This window comes from Natator depressus, chromosome 13 (genome assembly GCF_965152275.1).
Source record: "Natator depressus isolate rNatDep1 chromosome 13, rNatDep2.hap1, whole genome shotgun sequence".
NCBI lineage: Eukaryota > Metazoa > Chordata > Testudines > Cheloniidae > Natator > Natator depressus.
The window spans coordinates 11,743,373-11,767,913 of NC_134246.1; the positions used below are offsets into that span (position 1 = coordinate 11,743,373).

General features: G+C 39.2%; 1 protein-coding gene across 2 annotated transcripts in view; it reads right to left on the reverse strand.

The window, feature by feature from the left end:
- Positions 1-1,174: 1,174 nt before the first annotated feature.
- Positions 1,175-24,541, reverse strand: part of CIMIP1 (ciliary microtubule inner protein 1) — an 87,378-nt gene continuing 64,011 nt past the window's right edge. Inside the window, exons 1-4 of one of the 2 annotated variants that reach the window (XM_074969583.1) lie at positions 9,760-9,821; positions 7,946-8,027; positions 5,801-5,899; positions 1,175-1,626 (exon numbers count right to left, since the gene is read on the reverse strand). In XM_074969583.1, the coding sequence (XP_074825684.1) occupies positions 1,471-1,626; positions 5,801-5,899; positions 7,946-8,027; positions 9,760-9,821 (399 nt within the window). In that variant the 3' untranslated portion in view covers positions 1,175-1,470. Of the gene's footprint in view, positions 1,627-5,800; positions 5,900-7,945; positions 8,028-9,759; positions 9,822-24,541 lie in introns of those variants that run through there. The other variant, XR_012641702.1, reaches the window with a different exon arrangement.

Here is a 24,541-nt window from a genome sequence, read left to right on the forward strand (position 1 = left end):
TTGTTAGTACACCCCAGAATTATATTAGCCTTTTTTGCAACTGCATCACATTGTTGGTTCATATTCAATTTGTGAGCCGTTATATATATATATATAAAAGTTATATATATATACACTGGTACCTGTTAGAAGCCAGTGATTTCTCAACACTGATGAGAGGGACCAGTTTGCACAGAATTATTTGAGACTCACTGAAAGAACTGACCTAATGCTCAGTAAAGTCAATAGGAATAGGAAACTTTCCATTGATTTGAATGTCAGGTGGATCAGACCCTCAAATGTATCGGGTGAGGCAGAGAACCCTTGTTCAGGTTTGCATTCAGGCCTAATTTCTGTGCAGTAGCAAAGTGCTTTTAATTTTAAACCTGTGCATGTTATATTGCACTGAGCTATGCCACTGCGAGACTAATATGCCGGTTTGATAAGTAGGACACAGGGCGCACTCTATACGCTCTCTACCGTCATGTGACAAGCATTTTCAATCAAAGAGTGAGTAGCTCTGTAACCTGATGGCTGTTCAGTGGGTTACTCAATGACCTGTAGGCAGTGCTAATGGGTTTGTGTGATTTTTTTCTTTTTTCAAACCCACAATGTTTCTGAAAAATTAGTGTGAGGGCTTTTTGTTTGGTTTTGGTTGAAACATGAGGCATTGTCTTTGCTTATGTAAAATTTACATGTTTTGTACCTTGCTGGATGGCTTCGGAGGTGTTTGAATGCTATACAATTACTTGAATTTGGCCAACTTTGTTGCTTTTGTCAGTTTATTCAACAAACTATTTCCGAGTCTCTGGCAAGCTCTAGATTATGTAAATTATTTTAATATAATTACTGTAATTCAAATGCTTGAGAAGTCATTGTATTGTTATATACAGTTAAATGCTCACCAACGTACATATGGATACCTTTTTGATCAGTCATCTAAGTGGTTCTGATTTTGAAAGCAACCGCCTTGCATGCAGATAAATAGAATCGGTGTGAACTATTTATACTGATAAGGCAGCTCAACTGGGATCCACAAAATAACACAGATGTGTTCATTACACAAACTACCTATAAAGCATATACAATGTCTTTAGTAATTTATGGCTTAGTGACAATTCTGACTCACCAGCACAGTCATAGATAAGTTGTAATGCAGACAACTAGAAGGGTGCTACTTAAATAATCTTCCTAGGATTCTTTTACAGGAAAACTTATTGCAGAAAATAAGGTGTTTTAAATTAGGGCTGCTTTCATGGAAAAACATTCCAAAATGTGCACTAACAGTATGTATACTGTAGACTTCAATAAAACAGTAACAACTGACATGCTACATTTCTCACATACACCGCTTACCTAATATATTGCTGACACTATGCACAGACATTTACTCTCTAATATCAATTTATGCAAATCTGACATTTGTTCTACTGAATATTAACTTAGATTAAGAACAAATGGCTCAATATGCCTATTCGTTATTTCTTAATGTCAATCAGAGGGTTCATCAGGCCACTTCAGATCCTTGTGAAAGGCACCTTTGCAGCTACTGATCTGATAATAACGTTCAAGTTCCAGTCCTGGCACAGATGATCTCCAGCCAATAAATCCTTGAGTTGTTTTAGGGATTGGAGGAGATGGGTAGACCTGAAATAAGAGTAAGTAAATAGAATTAAGTATATTTCTTGTTCATTTCTATTGTACTGCCATGCAACATGCTCTTTTGTATTCTAGTGTTGATGGAATGGACAATTTATTTTCAAATAGCTCTTTTTTTAAAATGAAAATTGATGAATACTACTTCAAAGTTTAAATGAATTCTCTCTTTAAAGTGGTGCCAAGTATATGCTGTGCCATCCTGCATAGTGCTGAATAACCTTCAACTTTTATTGAAGTCAATGGAAGTTGATGGAGCTAAGGACCTTCAAGAGTTGAGCTAGCACCCTACCGGATTGAGCCCATAATACAGATGTCATAATTAAAAACCATCTAGAATATTTTGGGGGCCCATTCTACAAGCTATGTTGGAAATATTTTTAATAGCAATGGAAAATATTAAGAGGTTTTGGTTAAGTAATTGGTTTTGTTTGACCAACAGGCTTAAAAATTATTGCAATGCTTAAATCAGTATGTATCGAAGAAAATAAGTTAGTTCCAAAGGTAATAAACAAGAGGTAATCAGAAGTTAAAAGGAAAGCATTCCATTTGCCATCCAATCCTCAATTTTTATCAACATACATCTGATTTTTCAAGTTTTCTCTACTGTTGAAAGGCAACTTAAGCAAAAAGAAGAGTATGAAAATTAGCTTTAACTTCATTTGGCAGGAAAGAATTAAGTGTTTAATATATTTTAGATTATAGCTTCTCATCATTACCTTTGTTTAATAAAGTACTACAGCCTTTGTTTGGTTTTCACTGTTAGAATCAAAATTTAAGCCGATGCTTTAATTGTTTCCCAACTATCAAATATTAAAATAATCTCTGGGTAGGTAACATTTCTAAACAAGGGAAGCAGACATTTTGGTACCAAATTGGATGTAAAATAGCTAAGAAATAATAGTTCTGAGGCCAAACACTGAAGATATTACTGACCAAGCTGGCTCTTGCATCAAGAACTACTTATCCTTTAAAGTCTGTTTCTAGCATAAAAGATGGTTATGCATCAAGTTAATCAGTAAGAAGGAAACAAAACAAAAGCCAGCATTCTCTGATCACTGACTGCACTGCTTACTTTGGCTGAATCATCCCACTAAGGCACATTAGAAGTGCTCTCTGTTGTATCACTTTAACATCTGGGGACTTACTCAGTAGAGAAATACACAGTGAGAGAACAATGTTTCAGTTTATTCTTTTGCCAGAGTTGTTTTGCTTTGTTCTTTGGCCAAAACTGAAAAATGTTTTTGATATTGAGGTGGAGCATTTCCTTTGAAGAGATGATTTTCTATTGCCATAAATGCCACCCACTGAGCAGGATAATGGAGAAAACTATGTTCCACATCTATTCTGCAGGAAAGAGAAGGGGACAAGAAGGCCAGGAGATTACGTATCTAACCCAGCCAAAGGAACAGACATGTTATTACTGTGCATTGCCATGAGAGAGAGCAAATGTGATAATTTCAAGTCACAGATTTAAAAAAACATTAATATGGATCTTCATGTAAAAGGATGAACTACAGCATAGATCCAACAAAAAGAAAAGGAGGACTTGTGGCACCTCAGAGACTAACAAATTTATTTGAGCATAAGCTTTCGTGAGCTACAGCTCACTTCATCGGATGCATTCAGTGGAAAATACAGTGGGGAGATTTATATACATAGAAAACATGAAACAATAGGTGTTACCATACACACTGTAACCAGAGTGATCACTTAAGATGAGCTATTACCAGCAGGAGAGTGGTGGGGCGAGATGGGGGGACCTTTTGTAGTGATAATCAAGGTGGGCCATTTCCAGCAGTTGACAAGAGCGTCTGAGGAACAGTGGGGGGTGGAGTGGGGGGGAATAAACATGGGGAAATAGTTTTACTACACTAATTCTTGCTCTCCTTGGCTAATTCATATGTCAGAGGTCAAATCTGAAGCTCTGGCCTCTGTTTCTGAGCACACACCACTGGCTACTCATGCTAATCTTGCAGCTGAGTGCCCAACTGCTGAATTTGTCGTACACACTTTGCATGCACAAGACGGGTGCAGGTGCAATTGTGCCCACAAATTCCCTAGTAGGTCCACACTGCAGCTAAGAAGTGTAATTCACAGCTCAGGCAGCTGCGTCTGAACTAGCTCTGCTTGAGCTAGCACGCTAAAAGAAGCAGTATGGTCACAGTGGCATGGTGGCAGCTCGGGTTAGCTGCCTGGGTATAACCCCGCCCAAGATCCTAGGTATGTACTCAGACAGCTCGCCCGAGCCGCCAATCATGCTGCTATGGCCCCAGTTATTTTTTGTGCACTAACTCAAGCAGAGCCTGTGAGAGTGTGTCTACCTGAGCTTCACACCTTCTAGCTGCTGTGTAGACATAGGTAAGCTTGGCTCTGACTTGAATATTTGGTCTTACAACACTGTTTAAGAATGTGAAGCATTAACAGCAGAAAGGGTGGCACTTTTTCAATTCTAACATTCTGCACTAACTTTTTCTTTAATTTTCAGTTATTTTGATTTTGGTAACAGCTTTGTTGCTTATTATTTTTGTAAATCCTTTAAAAAGATTTTTTTCCACCAGAAGGCGGGGTTTCTAATGGTACTTTCTTCCATAATATGGTATGCATCTTAATAGAGATGTCGTCTCTTGAACTAACCTCCCCTCCCATTGGCAATTGCATGACCCCCAGCTCACCTCCTGTTTCTGACTGTGTATCCTGCTCATTGGCAATTGCTTAATTGCTTACATGGCAGAGAAATATTAAGAAATTGAATGTATTGTTGGCTGTCTTTAATCTGAGCCAGTAGCAGGAAAGAAGAACAGCCAACACCATATCACAAGTCAGCTCTCAGCAGACTACCGGTGATCAGTGGATCTACTGCTATAAGGAAAAGGTTACAATAACCACACCAAAGGAGGAAGAAGAATTCACTTCCTAGTTACAGACATTGATGCAATGTTACAGCAGATTCTGTAATAGTACTGATTGAGACACAGGTGTTCATAGCCCTTTATAGATATACGAAACAGGAGTGCTTTCCCAAGGAAATGATGATATAAGGCCCTGACTTTAAGAAATCTGCCCATACGATCTTTTTTACTCTGGCACAGTTCTGGTCAGTTCAGTGGGGTGAAGTAAGTGTCTGTGGCGGTGGATGTCTTTGTAGGATTCGGGCTTATGGGGCTTTCAATCCTAATTCACACAAGTAGTCCCTTTGAAGCCTTGTGGGTCTCTGTAAATCCAACTATCTATTAACCTAGCAGCTCCCAAATGTCTTCTGTTGCTGCCCCCTTGAAAAGGATGGATCAGAGTCTTCTCACATCACAGGTTGGCACTGTTGCCACCATTTTTATTCTGCCCATTTTCCCTTCTGTTCTCTTCTGCCTTTTAGTCTTTCCCTTCTCACGTGCTTTTATTTTTGCTTTGTTTTGTGGCTACTTGCTGCTCTTTGGCTACTAAGCAGAAGATTGCATGAGTGGGGACATCCACTTGAAGTACAAACACTGTAAAATTGTGAATTAAACAATGTGCCAGGTTCCACTGTCAGAAACAGGTGTGTGTACAACTCCCACTGGCGTTCAGGAATATGAGTATCAATGACAAGCTATAAAACCAATTGCTGAATCATCTGTTAGAAGATAGCCTAGTAGGAGTAGCAAGAAAATCTAATTTGTGCCACTAAGAGGGCTTAAAATAAATAAAATCCAGAAAAAAATGATTTATTTAAATAAAGACAGAACAAGGATTCGTTTTTACAACGTTGTTGAAGTTGAAAAATGGCTCTTAAAAATGGGTTATGATAAATCTTGAAATCATTGTGAGATGGAGGTAGAGGGGAGCTTCCACTGAGCTCCTTATAAATGCTACCCTCCTCCCCCACCACATTAGAAGACTGGTCTGATACTATATAAACCTTATGTTACACAGGAGGTTAAAGAGGAGGTGCTTTACCATAATAGTTGATTGTTGTACAGTGAAACCCATAGTAACAACCACATCAAAAGAGAAAATTCCCTGGCTTAAGCAAACCCTTTAAAGTATCCTCGAGGTTTCCAATACAATTTAGTCTGACCTTTAGTGGAAGACCCGTCTCTACTAGGCGACTGACTTTTAGCACTTGGGTGGCTGCTTAGGACAGATTTAACCTACTGGTATATTGCCGTTTTAAAATCTATTGCCTAACCTTAATATATTTTTCCACTGGTGTCACAGGTCGGATTTGTAAATGTTCTGGAAGCTCTATCTTAGGCTTAGTGGGTTCTTTCTTTTCGTCTTTTATCAACTAAAAATAGAATACCAACATTAATCAAAATTAACACTTCAGGCTAAGAAATGTGTTGTCATAGCATTTTAATATCAGATATCTATACCATTCCCATCACTACGATATCTGTGCACTGTGTTCTTGGCACCCAATACAGGACTATTTATTATACAGCTTTGGAAGCTGTTCTAATGCACTTTTCAGTTTCAGAAAGAGCTTTAATTCTGAATTCAAGACAGGCTGAATCTTGCCGAGCACCCTCAACTCTCACTTACTTCACTGAATTGAAGAAACCTGCAAATTTGTTTTGTGTGACAACAAACTAAAAATACATAATAAAAGTGCCAAATATATTTGTAATATACAATGTATAGTAATATATGGCATTAAACATATTGGTTAAAGCTTATATTGTGCTTTTCATCTTTACATCTCCAAGTGCTGTACAAAGGTGGACAAGCGTAATTTACCCTGTTTGTAAAGAAGGGATACTGAAGCCCAGAGGGCCAGATTTTCAAAGGTACACAGGCACCTAAAGATCTAGATGGACAATAGGACTTAGGTACCTATCCTTCTTAGGCACTTTTGAAAGTCCCATTAGGCACCTATATGCATCTCCAAGAGTCTAAGTACCTTTGAAAAGCTGGCCCAGAGAGATTAAGAGTCTTGTCCAAAGTCACACAAATCAGTGGCAGAGTTAGGGTGACCAGATGTCCTGATTTTATAGGGACAGTCCCGATTTTGGGGTCTTTTTCTTATATAGGCTCCTATTATCCCCCACCCCCGTCTCGATTTTTCACACTTGCTGTCTGGTTAGCCTACGCAGAGTTGGGAACAGAATGCACGTGCCCTGCCATCCAATCCATGCTCTAACCATTGGATCATAATATATAAACTTGCAAAGCTGCAAGCCCTTTGTTATTGCTGTTTGTGTTCACATTTGTTACAATTTGTTTTAGGTGCACTTAATCATTCTTTCAAGACATTCAGTACAGGAAAAATTATGCAGAAAGTAGTCTCACAGAGAAGATCGTGTCAGATAATCAATTAAGTGACTCACATTTTACTGAATTTAATATGCATCCTGTAATGTTTAAATATACAGGCCATGAACCTGTTCCCATTTAAACCAGTGGGAGGTTTGCCATTAAATTCAGTGGCAACATTAACCCTATTTCAGTAGAGATCATTTTAGCACATTGTAAAATTCCTTACTGAAAATTAAATTAGCTAAATCCTGGCCCTCCTTCCATTTTAAAAGCATCTCATAGACAAACAAAGGGGAAATATTCTCGTATCAGTGCATCTAGTTCCTGTCACCACCACTGAGAGTGATGTACGTCAAGAGGAACATTAGAATATGTGCAACACACAAAGTACAACTTGTCATATTTTATTCTGAAAGAAACTAGAACTATCACCTTAAAAGAACCTCATTTGTTAGTACTCCTACAAACAGGGCTCCAAGTTATCAGTGCTTATCTACACTTATATGCTCCATTCATGTTGTCTGCAAAAGATGAAGATTCTTTGGAGAAATACATTTTGCTTGTATGGCAGGGTGCCTTAATCAGTTCCTGCCATTCCAGCCCCAATTAGGGGGATTGGATTGGGGTTGGGTAGATAGCCTGATGCTTGCTTGGTAACGGACCACAGCTCCCTGCCTTGTTAGCAGGAGCTATAAGGCTGGGAGGAAGTGAGAGCAAAAGAGGAGGGTGGAGGCCAGGAGAGGAAGGTCCGGGTCCGGGTCCGTTGTTGTTGTTGGCGGCGGCGGCCAGGTCTGTGGTAGGCTAAACTGTTGTAAAAAGCCTGTATATAGTTGGGAACTGGTGGTGGGGACTTGATCACAAATAAAGAGCACGGGGGTTGCACCAGCCTGAAGAGTCTCTGAGAAGAGGGGGAGAAGGGCCGAACTGGAGAGGCACAGTGTGCACCCTGTTACAGCTTGGCTTTCAATAATAATGATTCTAAACTGGGACATCTTAACTGAAAGTCATACCTAACTATTCTGGGTATACTATTCAAGTAAATTTCATACACAGGCTACATCAAATTTAGTTTTACCTCCTCAAAAGGTGTTGTTAAAAATCCCCATTTGATGGACCATTTCTTTGCAGCTTCAAACTCAGTTTCAACATGGTATTTCCTGAAGCAGACAGAAATTATGTTTAAAAAGACTTTCCCAGCTATCATCAAAATAAAAAAATCTGAAGTCACAAAACACAATTTACAATGATGAGAAATGTAAATTGTGAAATTGTAGTCCCCCAACTTAAACCAAAAGTGTCTGTATTAAAAATTTAAGGCTAAAGAAGTCTGAGCCAAAGATCTTCTTATCAGGGAAAAATAAGACTGAATATGTCCCCTGCTAAATTAGATTCATATTTAGAATTCATCATCAGATGAAGTCTCAGAAACATAATCATTTGGGAATCCTGACTCAATAATACTGGCAGGTTTTGTTACAGTAGTGGCCATTAAGCCATGAAAAAATGATTGTATGAACCTGTCAATGAGAACAGACCTGATTTCATATTTTGTATGTCTCGATTAACCAGAGATACCTGTTAAAAGTGAACTACAGATAAAACTAATTTAATAAATGCATACCAAAATAACTATGACTATTGCTTAGACTTTAAGCAAAAACTCTTTTCCATTAAGAATTACTGGAGAATTTACAAAAGTGTTGATTTATTCTATTCACTGAGTGATAGTTTTTAAAGGTCCTCAACAATCAAACAACTTGATGAAACAAAAAGGTCTTACTTATAAAGGAACTTGTTATTGTATAACTCTGCTCAGAATTGCATTTACAATACTTCTTGTTGATCATTCATCTGTTTTTTTCTTACCTTAAGAAAAAGGACTTTGCTTGCTATTTTTCCCAATTACTACTGGTACCTGCCACTCTACATCCCACACATATATAAGTATATGTGAGAAAAATGGGTGTAACAAGAATCATACCAATGACCGTGGAGTGCTGAGCGTACTGATGAATGAAACACATATGTAGCCCACCTCACATTCATGTCTCATCTGCTTAGCTTTTCTGTTCAGAAGTATACTTGCTAGGGTTTTTTAAAATTAAAACAGGTATTTAATTTCATAGAGACATGAAAGCTTTTCAAGAGTTTTACATGGTATAACACTTATCAGGCAAAATCTGTCATATATATCCAGAGATGAGGGCAAATAGAGAAGGATGGGAATATTAACAAAGGCAGTGCTATATGTAATAGGCAATTTAGATAAATAAGTATTTATCAGGAAACCAGAGAGCTGGGGGAGGTCAGTGGAATCAGTGATGGGAGGAAATGAGGATTGGGATAGGGAAGGTCATTAGGATAAGGTCCTGGGAATGGGCATGAGAGGGGGCATGAGCTGTGCAATGTGTTTGAGGCTGCAGGAGGGGAGGAGTGGGTACCTGAACTGTGTCTGCAGGATTGGGCCAGGAGCCATGTGGGATGGGGTGAGCCATGTGGTAAGGTGTGTGTGCGTTGGGGTGGGGTTCTTCTGGGGGGAAGGGGTTGTGTCTAGAATTGAGGCTGGTATAGAGGCCACAGGGTGAGAGGAGAAGTTTAGGGGCTGGGGTTTTGGAGTTGGATAGAGGAGGTTGGAGGAGGAGACGCCAGCGGAGGGAGAAGATTGGGGTAGAGACCCAGGAGAGGGAGTCAAAGCAAGGGGTTGGGGGAGGAAATTCGGGTGGTGACCTAGGGTGCGGGGAGTTGGAGCGACGGATTAGGGGGAGGATTTTTGGGTAGCGACCCGAGGAGGGGCGCAAGCCAGAGTGAAGGGGATGGGGCGGGGGGAAGGAGATTCAGTGGTGACTCAGAGGGGGCACGTCAGAGCGAGAGTAGTGGGGGAGGCCGTACCAGATATTATCCTGAGCCACAAAGTTGAATTGCTGGGCGGGGTTGGTGCTTTTCTGTGCCATGGCTCCCCCCTGCCCCCACTAGGGCCCCCCCAGTGGCTGGGCTGAGCCCCCCGGCGGCTCCGGTACAGTCTGATGCCTGGGACTGAGCCAGCCTGGCCCTGCCCTTTGCCACCTCAGGTGTTGCTAGGAGACGGCGGTGTGTTCAGGCTCCAGGGAGGAGTGAATAAGGCCTGGCACCCGGTTCCCAGGCTACCACTGCCTCTCCCTATAACAAGCACCCTAGAGCCTGTTGCTCGAATCTCCCCTTTCCCCAGGGCCCCAACCCATAGCCATGATCCTCAATACATCTCAGCATCTTCCCTCCCCCTGCAGCACCCAACCTGCTCAGCCCTAACCCAGCTCCTCTCCTCACCCCCCACAGCATCCTGATCACGCCCAAATCCAGATCAGCATCTTCCCTCCTCAACACACAGTGCCCCATCCCCAGTCCCCGCGCAACAGCCCTCCAAGCCCAGAGGCTGCTGATAGAGAACAGCATTTCCAAAACCTCAGGTCTCAACCCAGGAGTCACTGAGAGCTATAACCCCCACAAAAAGCCACCCCAAACCCACACACCACTGCAACCCATAGCCTCAAAGCCAGAAGCCTGCAGTCCCCACAGAAAACCACTCTAAAGTCAGCCTTCCTATTCCAAAAACCATTGAGAGCCACCACCCCTTCCATGCCCCCAAACCACTGATAGGGCTCAGCGCCCTCCCAAAAGAAGCCTGAACCCCCAACCAGTAATCACTGTTAGTCATGACCCTTCAAGGCCCACATTACCACCCTAAACCCCCAAATCATTCTTAGCACATGCCAGCTTTCCCTTTTAATTTCCCCAGAATATTGACTATCCTCTCTATCTCCCTCCTTTATGTATTTCAAAGGGAACAAAAATGTATGGCCATGCTTTTTTATTTATTATTTATATTGCAGTGGGATCTAGGAACTCCTGTCATGGACAAAGACCCCACTGTGCTAGGTGCTGTGCAAACATAGAACCAAAAGGTGAGCCCTGCCTCAAAGAATTTACAATCCAGCTAATGCAATCCATTGCCCCTGTAGTGTATATATCTTTCCACTGTTGGCAGGTACACCACCGCCACCCACCTCCTCAAAACGTGGTGACCTCTGACACAGGTCTGCAAAACAGTGCAATTAAGAAACATCAGGATTACTACTACTTAATTGTGGTGCTTTCTGAACGGCAAATAAATAGGTGTCCTCCAGGATCCAGCTAGTTTTTAGAAGCCTTTGGTTGTGCAAACGTCCTGCATGCAACTATTAGATTTGCTAGTTATTTTCATTTGACAAATAGAATTTGATGCATCAGTCCATTGTCAAGGTGTAATCTGATAGGGTGTTTTCCCAAGTTCAATGGCCTCATTATTTATTCTGATGATCTTTCTTGCTGTTATTCTTCCCTCTCCCTGCTCCCCAACACTCTTATTAACAGACTTGTAATTTGAAGTGTTCGCTATTTTACAGATGGTGTTTTTCTTCTCAACCCACCCAAGCCCTAAAAGGTGCTCGTCTTTGTGAAGAGTGGCAAAAACAAAAATGAGGGACAAAGCAAAAATAGCAGAAGAGGAACCTTAAAGGTGTGTGTGGTGGGGGGAGACAATGGGGCTTTTTTGCTTCTTTATGATGTGTGAAGAAGTCCAGTAAGGATTGGTTTTGATTTTGAAGGTTTCCCCACCATTCCTTGTTTACATTAGAAAGTCTACCATGGAAAACTGTAATGATTAGAGAGTTAAATACCAAGGAAGTGAAACCAAATCATCTGGGGGGGGAAAGGGGTTTAATTCAGACAATTTACACCTCTGTTTTTCACTTATTTTGTTAATAACTATTTAATGAAAACACCTGAGAGAAAAACTCACTTTTTTTTTTAAAGGATCCAGTAACATAGGCCCTTGAGATAAAGGCTAAAAAACTCTGTCTCCATTACCCAGTCATCCAATGAGTTCTTCAGCAAAAGAACAGGGAAGAGCATATTTGGTGATGATATTTCTAAGGTTTAAAAAAAAAGGCAGAAAAAAGAAACTAAAAAATAAGTAGCTAGGAACACCACTTTTCTGGCTTCCTGTAGAAGAAGCAGGGGGGGAACCCCCCTGCCTTTTTTTTTCTTTGCAGCTCACCTTTACAATGTTGCACAGTAAGAAATTCTTTTATGTATAAAAAGTTTACTACAGCCCTTCTTTCATGATTTGTTATACAAAATAATAGACAGTGAAATAGCACCATGTTTTTGTAGGGTGGAGATAGGTCCAGAAACCAGGTACATTAAAAAACATGGTTACAACTATAAAGAAGAAATAACTAAATGGTATGTAAAGTAGATGGGCAAATTACAGGCTGAGAATGAATTTCTACAGTCGCTATTAGAATAAGGTTGTTGCAAATAATATGTAAACATATTTTTTTTTAAGATGGATTCTGCTTGGATTTAGTTCTTGGTTTTGCTGGGCCTGTGTACAGTGATCCTGTCTTGTGCAGGAGTTCTCAAACTGGTCTTTGAAGCTGCTTTTTTATTTTTTTTTTAACTGCGAGTGGCATCTCTGTCTGCATTGGTAGAAATATATGGAGTGGTTGCCTCACAGATGCTGGAATCTACCATTGTGGCGCAGTTTGCAAGATCAGTGCATTAGTTTATATGAAAGGTTGCTGTCTGTTAGTTGTAGCTAGCTTTCCAGAGGATATTTTAAACTAATAATAAGTAAGCACTTTTTCTGAACCCTTCTTATATTTGTCCAATGTTTTATATTCAACCATAATCAAGTTTGCAGACCAGACCAAAATTTGGGGTGTTAGGGGAGTAAAAAAAAAAGACATAATCAAACTACAACATGAGCTGGAAAGAGCAGTTGGGTCTGCAGACAATGGGATTGATATTCAACATTAATAAATGTAACTTATACTTAAGGAGAGGAAATAAACTGCAGTTTTAAAAAGTTAACAGTTGCCAATAGTTACCACGGAGTGATGTGTGAGATTACTAATTTCCCCTAATATTTAGAATAGGTGATATCTGTGGGAACCGTTGTATAGAAAGGACATAACCAAGTAGCCACATCCATTGTGGTAGCAATGTTTCATAATTACCTCTTAATATTGCATTTTCCATGCATACTTGCTGCAGAGAAGGAGTGGAACTGGTTTAGAAGGTTGGAAAGGGAGCTATTTGTAAGAGAGGGAGAGAGGCTGGGAACAGGTATTAATACTTGGTGGTATGGGCCCCATGATGAGGGCCTTACATGCTAATTGCACTGCCTCCTCTCTCCACTGTGGAATATCAAAGCTAATTTTGATTCCATTAGGAGTCTAGTTAGAGGCTGCTGAGCTGAATTCACTTTGGGCTAATGGTGCACCAGCACTGAGGCTCCCCTACTACAAGCTGAAATCACTGAGTGTTGTGTTGAGTAGTGGGGGAGCCTGAAGATATATTGCGGAGTAGTTTGCGGGGACGGCTGGCAGAGCTGAGCGGCTGGTGGAGCAGAGCAGTTTGTTGGATGCTCAGTGGTTTGTGCTATCCCAGGGATGTGAGTTCAATCCTTGAGGGAGCCATTTAGGGACCTGGGACAACTATGGGGGATTGGTCCTGCTTTGAGCAGCGGGTTGGACTAGATGACCTCCTGAGGTCCCTTCCAACCCTGATATTCTATGAATATCTTCATCTTTTATCTTAAGAATGTGCTAAAATTTGTTTACAACTTCACTGTGTCTTTCTTGCTAATACAATATATTTGAATTAATCTGATGGAAAGCTGACGTATCCCCTGGGGCTTTAGTGAGTCTTATGTCACAAATAGCGGTGCTTCCGTAAATTCAAGGTATTATTGAATCTAAATTAGCTTCTTTTTAATAGGAAGCAAATAGTAAAATACTCTCCTATATTCTAACTGATAGACTTGGTTTAAATCTGAACATGCAAGTTTGTACCAAGGTTAAGAATTTTACAAGAATGATATTTTAATTTTTATTCAATTTGTAATAAGACCTTTCACAGATGCTGTTTATTATCTTGGTAGGAACCAACTTGCTAATATGTCCAAGGTCCAGAAAGCTAGCCAATCAATATCTGCAATGATGGATCTTAGTTCTTATTTAATAATTTTTTAACTAACTAGCCTCCAATTCCTAGATAGTTTTGGTAAATATAAAAAGGATCTTACTTCTGGTATCTGTAATGGGAAATATGTAGGCCTTTTGACAAACAAAATGACTTTCCAAAATATTTTTTTAATATTGTTTTGTTTTTTGTAGATGTTATTTATCATGGACTACAAACTTCTACTGGAAGGTTTGAGAAAGAAAGGACTCAACATACTTTATGGTTATATGTGGGAACCCGAGAAAATATTTACAGATTGCAAAAAGTTCACTGTGTTCCAGTATATTAATATTTTTGGCCCTCTACCAATTTTTCAGTACCGTTTTTCTTCTTGCAGTTGCTTTATAAAACATTTCAACAACAAATAAAGCCAACTGGCTCTTTCCACTAATGTGCTTGAATAGTTTTCCTCCTTTTTGTCTGAAACCTGTTTTGTGCAATGAATTGTTAAAGCCTAATGTAGCTTTTTCATGCCATGCAACAGGTTTTTATTCATTCTGTAAAATGAATGCAGAGAGGGTTTAAAACTAAACTTACCAGTTTACAAGCAACATATTTGACTGTTTAATTGCCAAGTTATTTTTTTCCTAGGGCAAGGGATCTAATGGCCTTGAATACAAAAATACTGTAAACACCTTCAGTAGTCATTTTAGATGTACAAAAGAACTTTTATTTGCTTAGCAGAAAAATAAGCACCACTCTGTACACCCAAAATAGCAGTTATTATTGCTCTTTGGGGTCTCAAAAATCTTTAAACTACCTAAAATACAACAGTTATCTCACTTGCACCTAGCGGCCTGATTCTATACTGTGTCTAATTATCAATTAGTTCAGCAATTAAATTGGTTGAGTCTTCAATCACGCTCAGAAAAGCTTACTCACTGTCCTATTTAATTAGCTCCTTCTGTTTAGTCACATTTATCTCCTGGAACCCTCTTAATGTAGTCTATGCCACTTTATGGGCAAAAAATAATCTTTTAATGAAAACAATCAAAATCAGAACTTAAATTCTAATGCACAGTAAAGGAATTGCTTTAATTCTCTGTCACATGGAATGAAACTTTATATTTGAATATTAATACTAAATTTAGCAAAAAAAATTCTTGTCACCATTATTGAATGGAATCAGAGTTTTCAGATATGAGAAAGCAGATGTAAAACATGACTATAGGTTTTAGGATTTTCATAATATCCACAGTTTAAAAAAAATCCTCTCTTTTACATTTCCCCCCTCCAAGACTGTGCAAAAGTATGAGTGTACTTGTGAACATAATTCAAAAAAGCTGGGACTGATTGTCTTCAAGATCTGAAATCCATTTATAATGTTTATCCCTAAATTGATGCAAACATACTGTATTTGATGCTTTGTATCTTATTCATTGGGGAAAAGAATCTGAAACTCATACACGGGAGTCTTCTGTGAGATAATCTGTTCACTGAAGTTATATGCCATGACCAGGGTTCATCTCACATGGACTCTATATAAGTAGCCCATAAGTACTATTTATGAGTGTTTTCACTCCCACACAAGTGAACTGAGATAGATGATTCTATTGTATATCTTGCACTCAAGTAGTACAGATATAGGCATAAAGTATTTTTCCTTTTATTGGACTCTAAAGTATCTATTCTGTAGTTTTCATCTTCAGTTACAAAACCGGGCTTCTTATTTATATCTAAGATTGGGTTCCCAATGTCAATATTACACCATATCATCAACTGAAGAGATTTGACAACAGTTGCTATCCTTGCCAGTAGAGACAAGAGTGTTACCGTGGATGGCTTTCATCAGAGGTTAGTAATGCAAAAGAAAAGTTGTTATAAAAGGAACTTTTGAGGGTCTTTGTATTTTGCTAGCTCTTAGTCCATCAGTACTTTGAATTATTCAGGAAAAAGTGAAGTGGCAATTATAGGGCTAGATGTTTCGCCCCTGTTTTAGTTGCTTTGTGCTGCACATGTTGGAAAACTGCCTTAAAGGGGCAGCTGAGAATCCCCTTATATAGGGGAAGCCTCGGGTGTTGTAAAGATGAGTTGTTTTACTTTCCCCAAAAGTATAGGTGGTATATTGGGAGTAGGGAGGGAGTCTGTTGAGGGCAGGTGAACACGGAACTAGAGCTCACAGTGCTCTTGTGGATCCTGGTCTGGCAGAATAGTTGCTATGAAACTTTCCCACCTGGTGCAATTTAGAGGAGCTGTTAGACCATAAATTACACTGGGGATTGTTTCAGCTCTTGGCAGTTCTAGGATTGGAGCATCATAAAGGTGGCTTAGAGACATCCTCCATCCATCCCCATTTTTCATGGCAAAATTGTATGTGCTTCATGACCTACTGTGCTAACTCACATATATATTGTGAACAAAATCCTAAAATTGTAAATATATGAGAATATTTTTCATCTCTACAGCCTAGAATTGCTCAAGGTAGGAAGCATGTGTCACTAAGAAAAAGCTTTGAAGTATGTGTTTGTCTTTGACATTTTTGAAACACACAATAGTAATTGTAAAGATCTGTTACAGTATCGGAGGTATGTTTTATACAGAGAGTGGCAGGACTTATGTACAATAGTTCTCTCTCTCTCTGGCTCTATATATCATCAGTCCAGGGGTCAGACATTTTTAATTTTTTGAAGGCCTCCATTTCAAACTATGGAGTTAGGCACTTCAATGTATATATAGGCACCTAAAAAGAGGCTTGATTTTTAGAGACGTTGAACATCCCCAGCTCCCACTGAAGTCTGTGGGAGCTGTGGGTGTTTCTGAATATCAGGCGACTTATTCAAGTGTCTAAATATACATTTAAGTGTCTACTTTTAGGCAATCGCATTTCAGAGTGTTTACCATTGGCAGTTCTGTGCCTGTTGCTGTGATATTGTTTGGGTTGCTAACAGCGTAGGAGACTAAGAGAAGAGATGGTACACATAACTTCAGCCTGTTTTACTAATGTTTTAACATTACTGTTTCAATTTAGGTACCTTAAATGGTACAGTCTTCGTTATGATTACTATGATTTTTTTGAAGTAGACAAAATCCTATTGATGTTATAGACTGGTGGTTCCACTCCACTATAAGCTGCTAAGACCTGTCATGTCATGAATTCATTAATTAAAGTATGGAATAACCATTTTAACAATGGTCCCCAATGGTGTTGTTGGACCCATTAGAGTTTATGGTAACATTTAGGGCTGTCACCATCCTAATGTGACTGTAATGATTCCATTGCTTTGAACAATGTTGTCTTCACTTTCTCAATGATTGACTGTTCTTTTGCTGTCCATAAAATGACACTGACAACAGCAGTCTTTTGTGGGCTTTCATGCTGCTGAAGCTGGAATAATTTTAAATTGAATTTGGACATAACTGTTGCAATTTCCATGAATACTTCAGAGGTCACATAGGCATACTAGATTTTGGCTCTTACCCCCAGGGGGGTACACATATCTATAATCTGGCTGACAGAATATCCATGTGTAGCACCCCAAAGAAGATTATTTCTTCAAACAGCATAGGGGACTCTGCATATGTGTACCTTTGCATGAAAGCATGGCCCTTGACTCTTCAACCCTATCCCCGAACACAGTTCCCAGATCCTGTTGCAAAGAGTCTGCATAATGGTCTCACTGAGATTTGAAGGAAGACAGAACATGGGCAGCCAACTTCCAGCCTGTGCTTGGTGAGGATTATTTTTGTCGGTGCCTACAGGCATCACTTACAAGAATATTGCTCATACATGCTGGAGTACCTAGGCATAAGAGCATGAATTAAGGATGAAGTGAGAAGATTTAGCTATGAATTTGTTGAATTATATGGTTTGATATCAAACTCTTAATGTTATTTCAAAGTAGTTTTCTGTGTCTCATACAGTGCAAGTTTCAAATCAGGAGAGAGTTACCTTTTTTTTTTTGGCATGTTAGTCAGGGAGTCTAAGACATTTTAATAGCTTTCATATTCCACTCTTCAAATATATTATTGCAGCACAATAGTTTCTTTGCATGAGAATTACTTAAATGATTGAAAATGGATTGAAAAATATATTTCAGGTTTTAATTTTATGCACAGAACTTTAATGAGCAGTGCCCCTTAGAGACTTGCTGTCAGTTTAACATATTCACAATAATCTCAACACAGATGTTATTCCATCTAAATCCTTTTAGAGGGAAGAAACTAGTAATTTTTCCTTGGAGGATGTCAGAAAATATATTATTGTTGAAATTACATCTTGATCCCAGAATGCTACGTAAAATATCATTGCTAGGAAGAATAAATAGCACTTTGTTTCTGAAGTAATATGCATGTGAAACTTTTTTTTGAGTCTCCTGTAAATGTAAAAACAAGTGATCTTCATTTTGTTAGTCTCATACTGTTTTGCTTCCCTTGTAGATAATCATAGGCAGTGATGGATTTCAGCATCTAATTTTCCTCTAATTTAAGGAAACATTTGTTATTAGCTTCAGATTTTCCTACACACAAATGGCACCTGTAGCATGGTGAAGTTATTATCAGCCCTGTCTAGATATATCTCACTGGGCATACTTTTGAGCAAGTAAATTAGAAATATTTGATAAAAGTGAAACTCAAAATTACTAATTTTTTATTGCAAGACATTACAGTATTTCCTCTGGAGCACATGAACAAATACACTTTAGTCCTGTCCTGAGCCCTGTGATGTATCAGTGTTCTCTTTCCACTCAGAACATAAGAATGGCCATACTGGGTCAGACCAATGGTCCGTCTAGCCCAGTATCTTGTCTTCTGACAGTGGCCAGTGCTAAATGCTTCAGAGGGAGTGAATAGAACAGGGCAATTTTGAGTGTTCCATCCCCTGTCATCGTGTCCCAGTTTCTGGCAGTCAGAGATTTAGGGACACCTGGAGCATGGGGTTGCATCCCTGACCATCTTGGCTAATAGCCATTGATGGATCAGTCCTCCGTGAACTTGTCTAATTATTTTTTGAATGCAGTCATACTTTTGGTCTTCACAACTTCCCATGGCAATGAGTTCTACAGGTGTTGTGTGAAGAAGTACTTCCTTTTGTTTATTTTAAACATGCTGTCTGTTATTCTTATCGGGCAACCTCTGATTCTTGTATTATGTGAAAGGGTAAATAAGACTTCCTTATTCACTTTCTCCATTCAATTCACAATTTTGTAGATCTCTATCATATTCCCCCCATGTCATCTCTTTTCTAAAACAGCCAGCCTCTGTCTTTTTAATCTCTCTTCATGTGGAAGCTGTTTCATACTCCAGTCATTTTTGTTGCCCCCTCTGCACCTTTTCCAATTCTAATATGTCTTTCTGGAGACAGAGTGACCAGAACTACACAATATTCCAGGTGTGGATGTATATGAATTTATATAGTGGCATTATGATATTTTCTATTTTATTATCTATCCCTTTCTTAATGTTTCCTAACATTATTAGCTTTTTTGACTTCTGCTGCACATTGAGCAGATGTTTTTAGAGAACTCTCCACAATGACTCCAAGATCTGTTTCTTGAGTCGTAACAGCTAATTTGGACCCTGTCATTTTGTATTTATAGCTGGGATTATTTTGAATTACTTTGCACTTTGAATTTCATCTGCTATTTTCTTGCCCAGTTAGTTTAATGAGATCCCTTTGTAACTTTTCAGTCAGCTATGGACTTCACTATCTTGAGTAATTTTGTGTTGTCTGAAAATTTTGCCACCTCACTGTTCACTCCCTTTTCCAGATCATTTATCAATATGTTGAACAGCACATGTCCCAGTACAGATCCTTGAGGGACCCCGCTATTTACTGCTCTCCACTGAGAACTTACCACTTATTCCTACCCTTAGTTTCTTATCTTTTAACCAGTTATTATCCAGGGGAAGAGTTTCCATGACTGCTTACTTTGCTTAAGAGCCTTTGGTGAGGGACCTTGTCAAAGGCTTTCTGAAAGTCCAAGTACACTATATTAACTGGATAACCCTTGTACACATGCTTATTGCCACCCTCAAAGAATTCTGACAGATTGGTGAGACATCCTACTCTGCTTGCTCTCTTACACATTAGTTTCTAAATATCTTCAATTATATTATATCAGTGCAACTGTATTGTCTCAGTCAGCAGGGTTGGAGAATGAAGTTGAAGTCAATGGTGCTACAAAGGTAGTACAGGACAGAATTTAGTCTTCTGAGACTGGACCAAGATATCCCTGTTTCTGGAATCTTAATATTGGTAGAACTCTTGTTGCTTCACTTTAGATGACTCACATGTTGCTGTGGGGTCAGCTTCAGTGGAGAGGCTTTATCTAACCTGTCTAATGTGTTTTAGGGCTTACTGTAGTGACCATCACTGCAGTAACAAAAGGCTAGATCAACATTAGGCATTGAAAAAGAGGCACTTAGGGATAGATCCACACATGAACTTCAGCAACTAAGTGGGGTCCATGGTGGACTTCATGGAGTTATTCTGGTCTTTACCCTTCCCTAATTCTGGGAAGCTCTCCTAGGGCTCTGTGTGTATATAGGCACACAATCGATTGTTAATGAATTGTTGACTGTGGAGCCCATAATGCTTCACTGTTTCTACAAATGGTCTGATGTAGATAGTGAAAAGATTGGTGGGGACAGGATAAATCCATGTTGGAGTCAAAAGGTGGGGGAGCTTTTGCCAGGGGTAAAAATAAAAGGGGCTGAGGGCGAGAGGGCACATTTTACCTTTCTCTACTAAAAGTAGAGGGAGAGCTTCCCTTCCTCCTTGGCTGTGTGGTGAAGTTCCCTCTCCTGTTTCAAACTACCAGCCAGCTTTTGGGAAAGATGAGCAGTTGCCCACAACCGTTCTCTGTGTATTGTTGAGAGTAATCAAGATTTCAAACATTGTAGTGCTATATCACCTACTTCAGCTATGATGAGGAAGCAGGATCAGCAATACCTCGTGGGCAACTGTGTTAAAAGCTTCAGACAGGTCAAGAAATATGAGCATTAAGCTGAGTCCTCTATACATTTCAATAAGGAGGTCATCCATTAGTGCTACTAAGGCTGTCTCCACAACACATCCCAGCCTGAAGCTTGGTAGTAAAGCTTCCAGATGTCAGTGGATGTCACACGTTGTTGGAACTTGGCTGTCACTACTTTTTGTATGTTCTGAATCATTTTGCCTGGAAATTGGAGGTTGGAGAGGATTTCTGTATAGGATTTTGACCTTCTGAGGACAGGACAGACTATTATGCTTTCCAAGGATGTTGGCAGATTCACTTGGAAGGAAGTTTTGATTCATTTCCATTAGCAGTGGGCACAGTTTTCTTTGCTGGCTTTCTTCAGCCAGCGGGGGCCACTGGTATGTGTCACATGTAGTGGCTAGGATATTTCTCATGACTTCTTGTGCTTTCATCATGTGTGGACAGAGCCAACCTCAATAAGCAACAGTGGGATGGTTAATATCAGCGGGTCAGGTTTTGGGTTTTCTGCCTTGTTGAGTTCATCTTGTTTATCTTTTCTGCAAAGCAGGATGAATGCTCTTCATAGTGGTCAAAATTTGAGTTTTATTACACAATCTGGGATTATTAGCTGCTCACTAAGAGGAATATAGCACTTCTAACTGATGGTTGCAGTTGTGATGGTGGAAGAAGAAAGGTTTCTATTTGCTTCATTTACTGCCATGGTGCAGTGCTAGCAGGCGGCCTTCATTGGTGGTGAATGGATTCAAAGTGCATTTTGCTTCATTTGCATTCTATGGTTTTGTTTATGCACCTCAGTTTTTGATCAACCACTGTGATTTTCATAGTTAGAGCAGGACAAAGAGGTGACTTGCATCCAAATCACTGAATTTACTGAGGCAGATATTTTCATGAGAAATGGCTGTTCCTTGCTGTTGAGAATGCTAAACGGAAACAACTGTTAACTCTACGATATAAGAATGAAACGGGTAAAAAAGTGTAAGAACATGCACAAAGGTGGCTCAGATGAAATTGTCCAAATGTGAATGTCAGTCTAAACAGAATCAATTTTTATTTAATATTAACATGGCTCAGAATCCTACTCAAATGTAAAGATAACTTGTATAATCCTACCACTAAATTTTTCAAGCCGGTGATAAAATTTTTATGAGTTGAACTTGTAAATGTAATATTTTGACATGTATTTAAATATTTAAAGAAATTTGTTCTAGATACTCAAATATAAAATATTCTTATGCATTTTTAAAGAGCAAAGAGTACAATAATTTGCTGCTGTCATCTGAGGTTGTTTTAAGTGTGCATTAATGACCTCTAGGATATACATCACAAGCTTCATGCTCACTAAATTATAGAGCTTGGGAGCTTTGCCATTATTGGTCAGGTTCTGGTTTTTTTTTTTGTTTACATGAATTTTTAAGCATGTCATTGACAAGATTTGTAGATCTGAACGTTAGACAAGAATGAAGGCTATACCTGCAGCTCATGGTGGCAATAGTTACTATTTCTAATCACATCTAAAAACACTTGTTTCAGAGAGAGACTACCAAAAAATGTGGCAATTTTTAGTTGCTTTCCAAAAATTATTTGTATTAACTTGGGTAAGATGAAGCATTTTAGGTTATAGATAAACTATTGATAAAAATCACAAATGGTAAGGTACAGGATCCTCAATATTATAACTGAATTGGGTGTTTTTGTTTTTTAAAACATGGAAATGACCATTTCAAAAGGGGTTGATTGGCTTAATTTTGTGTAACTTAATTAGTTGTGTTTGGATGCATTTTACTGTCTCTTGTAAGTTCCTTCCAGTGAATAGGTTTTAACTTTTTTGGTCTCCTTAAAGGTCCCCAACAGAGAAAACAGGATACATAATGCTTGAGTCTGTGTATTTGCTAATGAACACTGGGAAAGATAAGCACAGCCTGAGAATATCACAACATTTCCTGCTCTCCTGAGTGCTCTTGAGTATCAAAAAGTCTCCCAACATTCTCAGACACAAGTTCCCTAATTAAGTGCTTTTTCTTTAAGGCAAGAGAGAAGGTGGCTTTACTTTGTTGCAAAGTAAAGGAAGCCATGGGAAAGAAAAATAAAAAAATTTATAGGAGGTTCAAAACTGCACACCAATTAGAATCATGGTCTCATTTTCTAGCATGAGATTCCCCCCTGAGAAACCAAGTTCAAAAGTAGCAGCAAAACATGATTAATCTGCACCCTATAGGAATACAGATGAGAGGAAAGTGAACCAAAACAACTGGAAGCATAAATATTCCTGTACAAGATCGAACAGAAAAGGGCTAAAGGGTTCCCTAAGGTTGAAGATAAGGTTGCTTTATGCTCCTCCTACACAGTCCCCTAGTATATAGATAAAATTGATACACTGCAACGGGAAGGAAAGCTTAGTTGTTTCTGGGATCATTCTGCACAGCATTTCTTATTAACGCTTATAATATCAGACTATTGGCCATATTCTTCTCTGCTATTTCACTGTAAAGCTGAATAGAATAGAATTTTTCCTTAGAAACTTAGATAAGCTCCCATGTGTTGAGCTCAGTGGAGTCAAATCTAGAATAAGGTAGTCATGTATACATCTCTGCATTTAAGTTAGGACAAGCAATCCCTTTGTTGTGGTGTTAGCCACTGGTATTCATGAAAATGTTATAGGTCTGGGACATCCTTAGGTTTGTGAGTCTGCTGGGGCTTAGTAGTGCAGTTGACCGCTTCTGACAGAATGCATGCCTGTGTCAACACCTTACACACTATTGTAATAATCTTTGTATAAAATATACTTTGTGAGGTATCACTTGAAAACTCATAATTTGCTGGTCATTATTGTCCTGACAAAATGTGTGTGGTGACTTTGTATGTGAACTGATAAGTTTCCACTGTATGGTGTTATTAACACATTCCAAACTAAGGTTGGCAAATAGGTGTGTCTCAAACAACGGAATGTGTGCTCTGTTTAATTTGCATTTAAGCAATACACAGAGTCATCATGTAGGAGGGGAAACAAAAGAAGCTCCAACAAGAAAAAGCAGCAGAGAACATCCTCTTTGTCTCTTGAATGTCAACTGGAAATGTTTTCCAAAAGGGGGACTGACACTGTAAAAAGGAGGGACAAACACCCCAAGGCAACCCTCCTCTCCCTCTCTTTGCCATTGATTCACTGCACCAGAAAGGACAAAGAAAGCAGCCATTGAACTGGGGTCCTGACCTATGAAGTTTGGTCAGTGAGACTGCTGAAAGCGTGTGGTGAGAAAACTTTGCTTTGAGTTTAACATAGTTAAGTTGGGCACCAGTTGTATTTTATCTTTATTTTTCTCGTAACCCTTTCTGACTTTTATGCCTCATTACTTGTACTCACTTAAAACCTATCTCTTTGTACTTAATATAATTGTTTTATCTAATCCACTAATTGAAGTGTTTGGGAAACTCCATTTGGTGTGGCAAGTTATGTGCGTATTAGTATTATTAAAATGTCATGCACGTCGCAGTAAATGCAGCTTTGTGGTTCCATCCTGCAAGGTGCTGAAGTGCCCTCACCTGCCGTCGCAGCTTCAAGAACCTGAATGCTGTTGAAAAGCATAGACCAGTCTGTGACATCCTGCACTACGATGTACTGTAAAAGATGGTTGTCATTGCAACAATAGTCTTGATATTAGAGCCTCGGGGGCTCTTAAGATGAGGCCATGCACAGAGAATAAAATTCATTT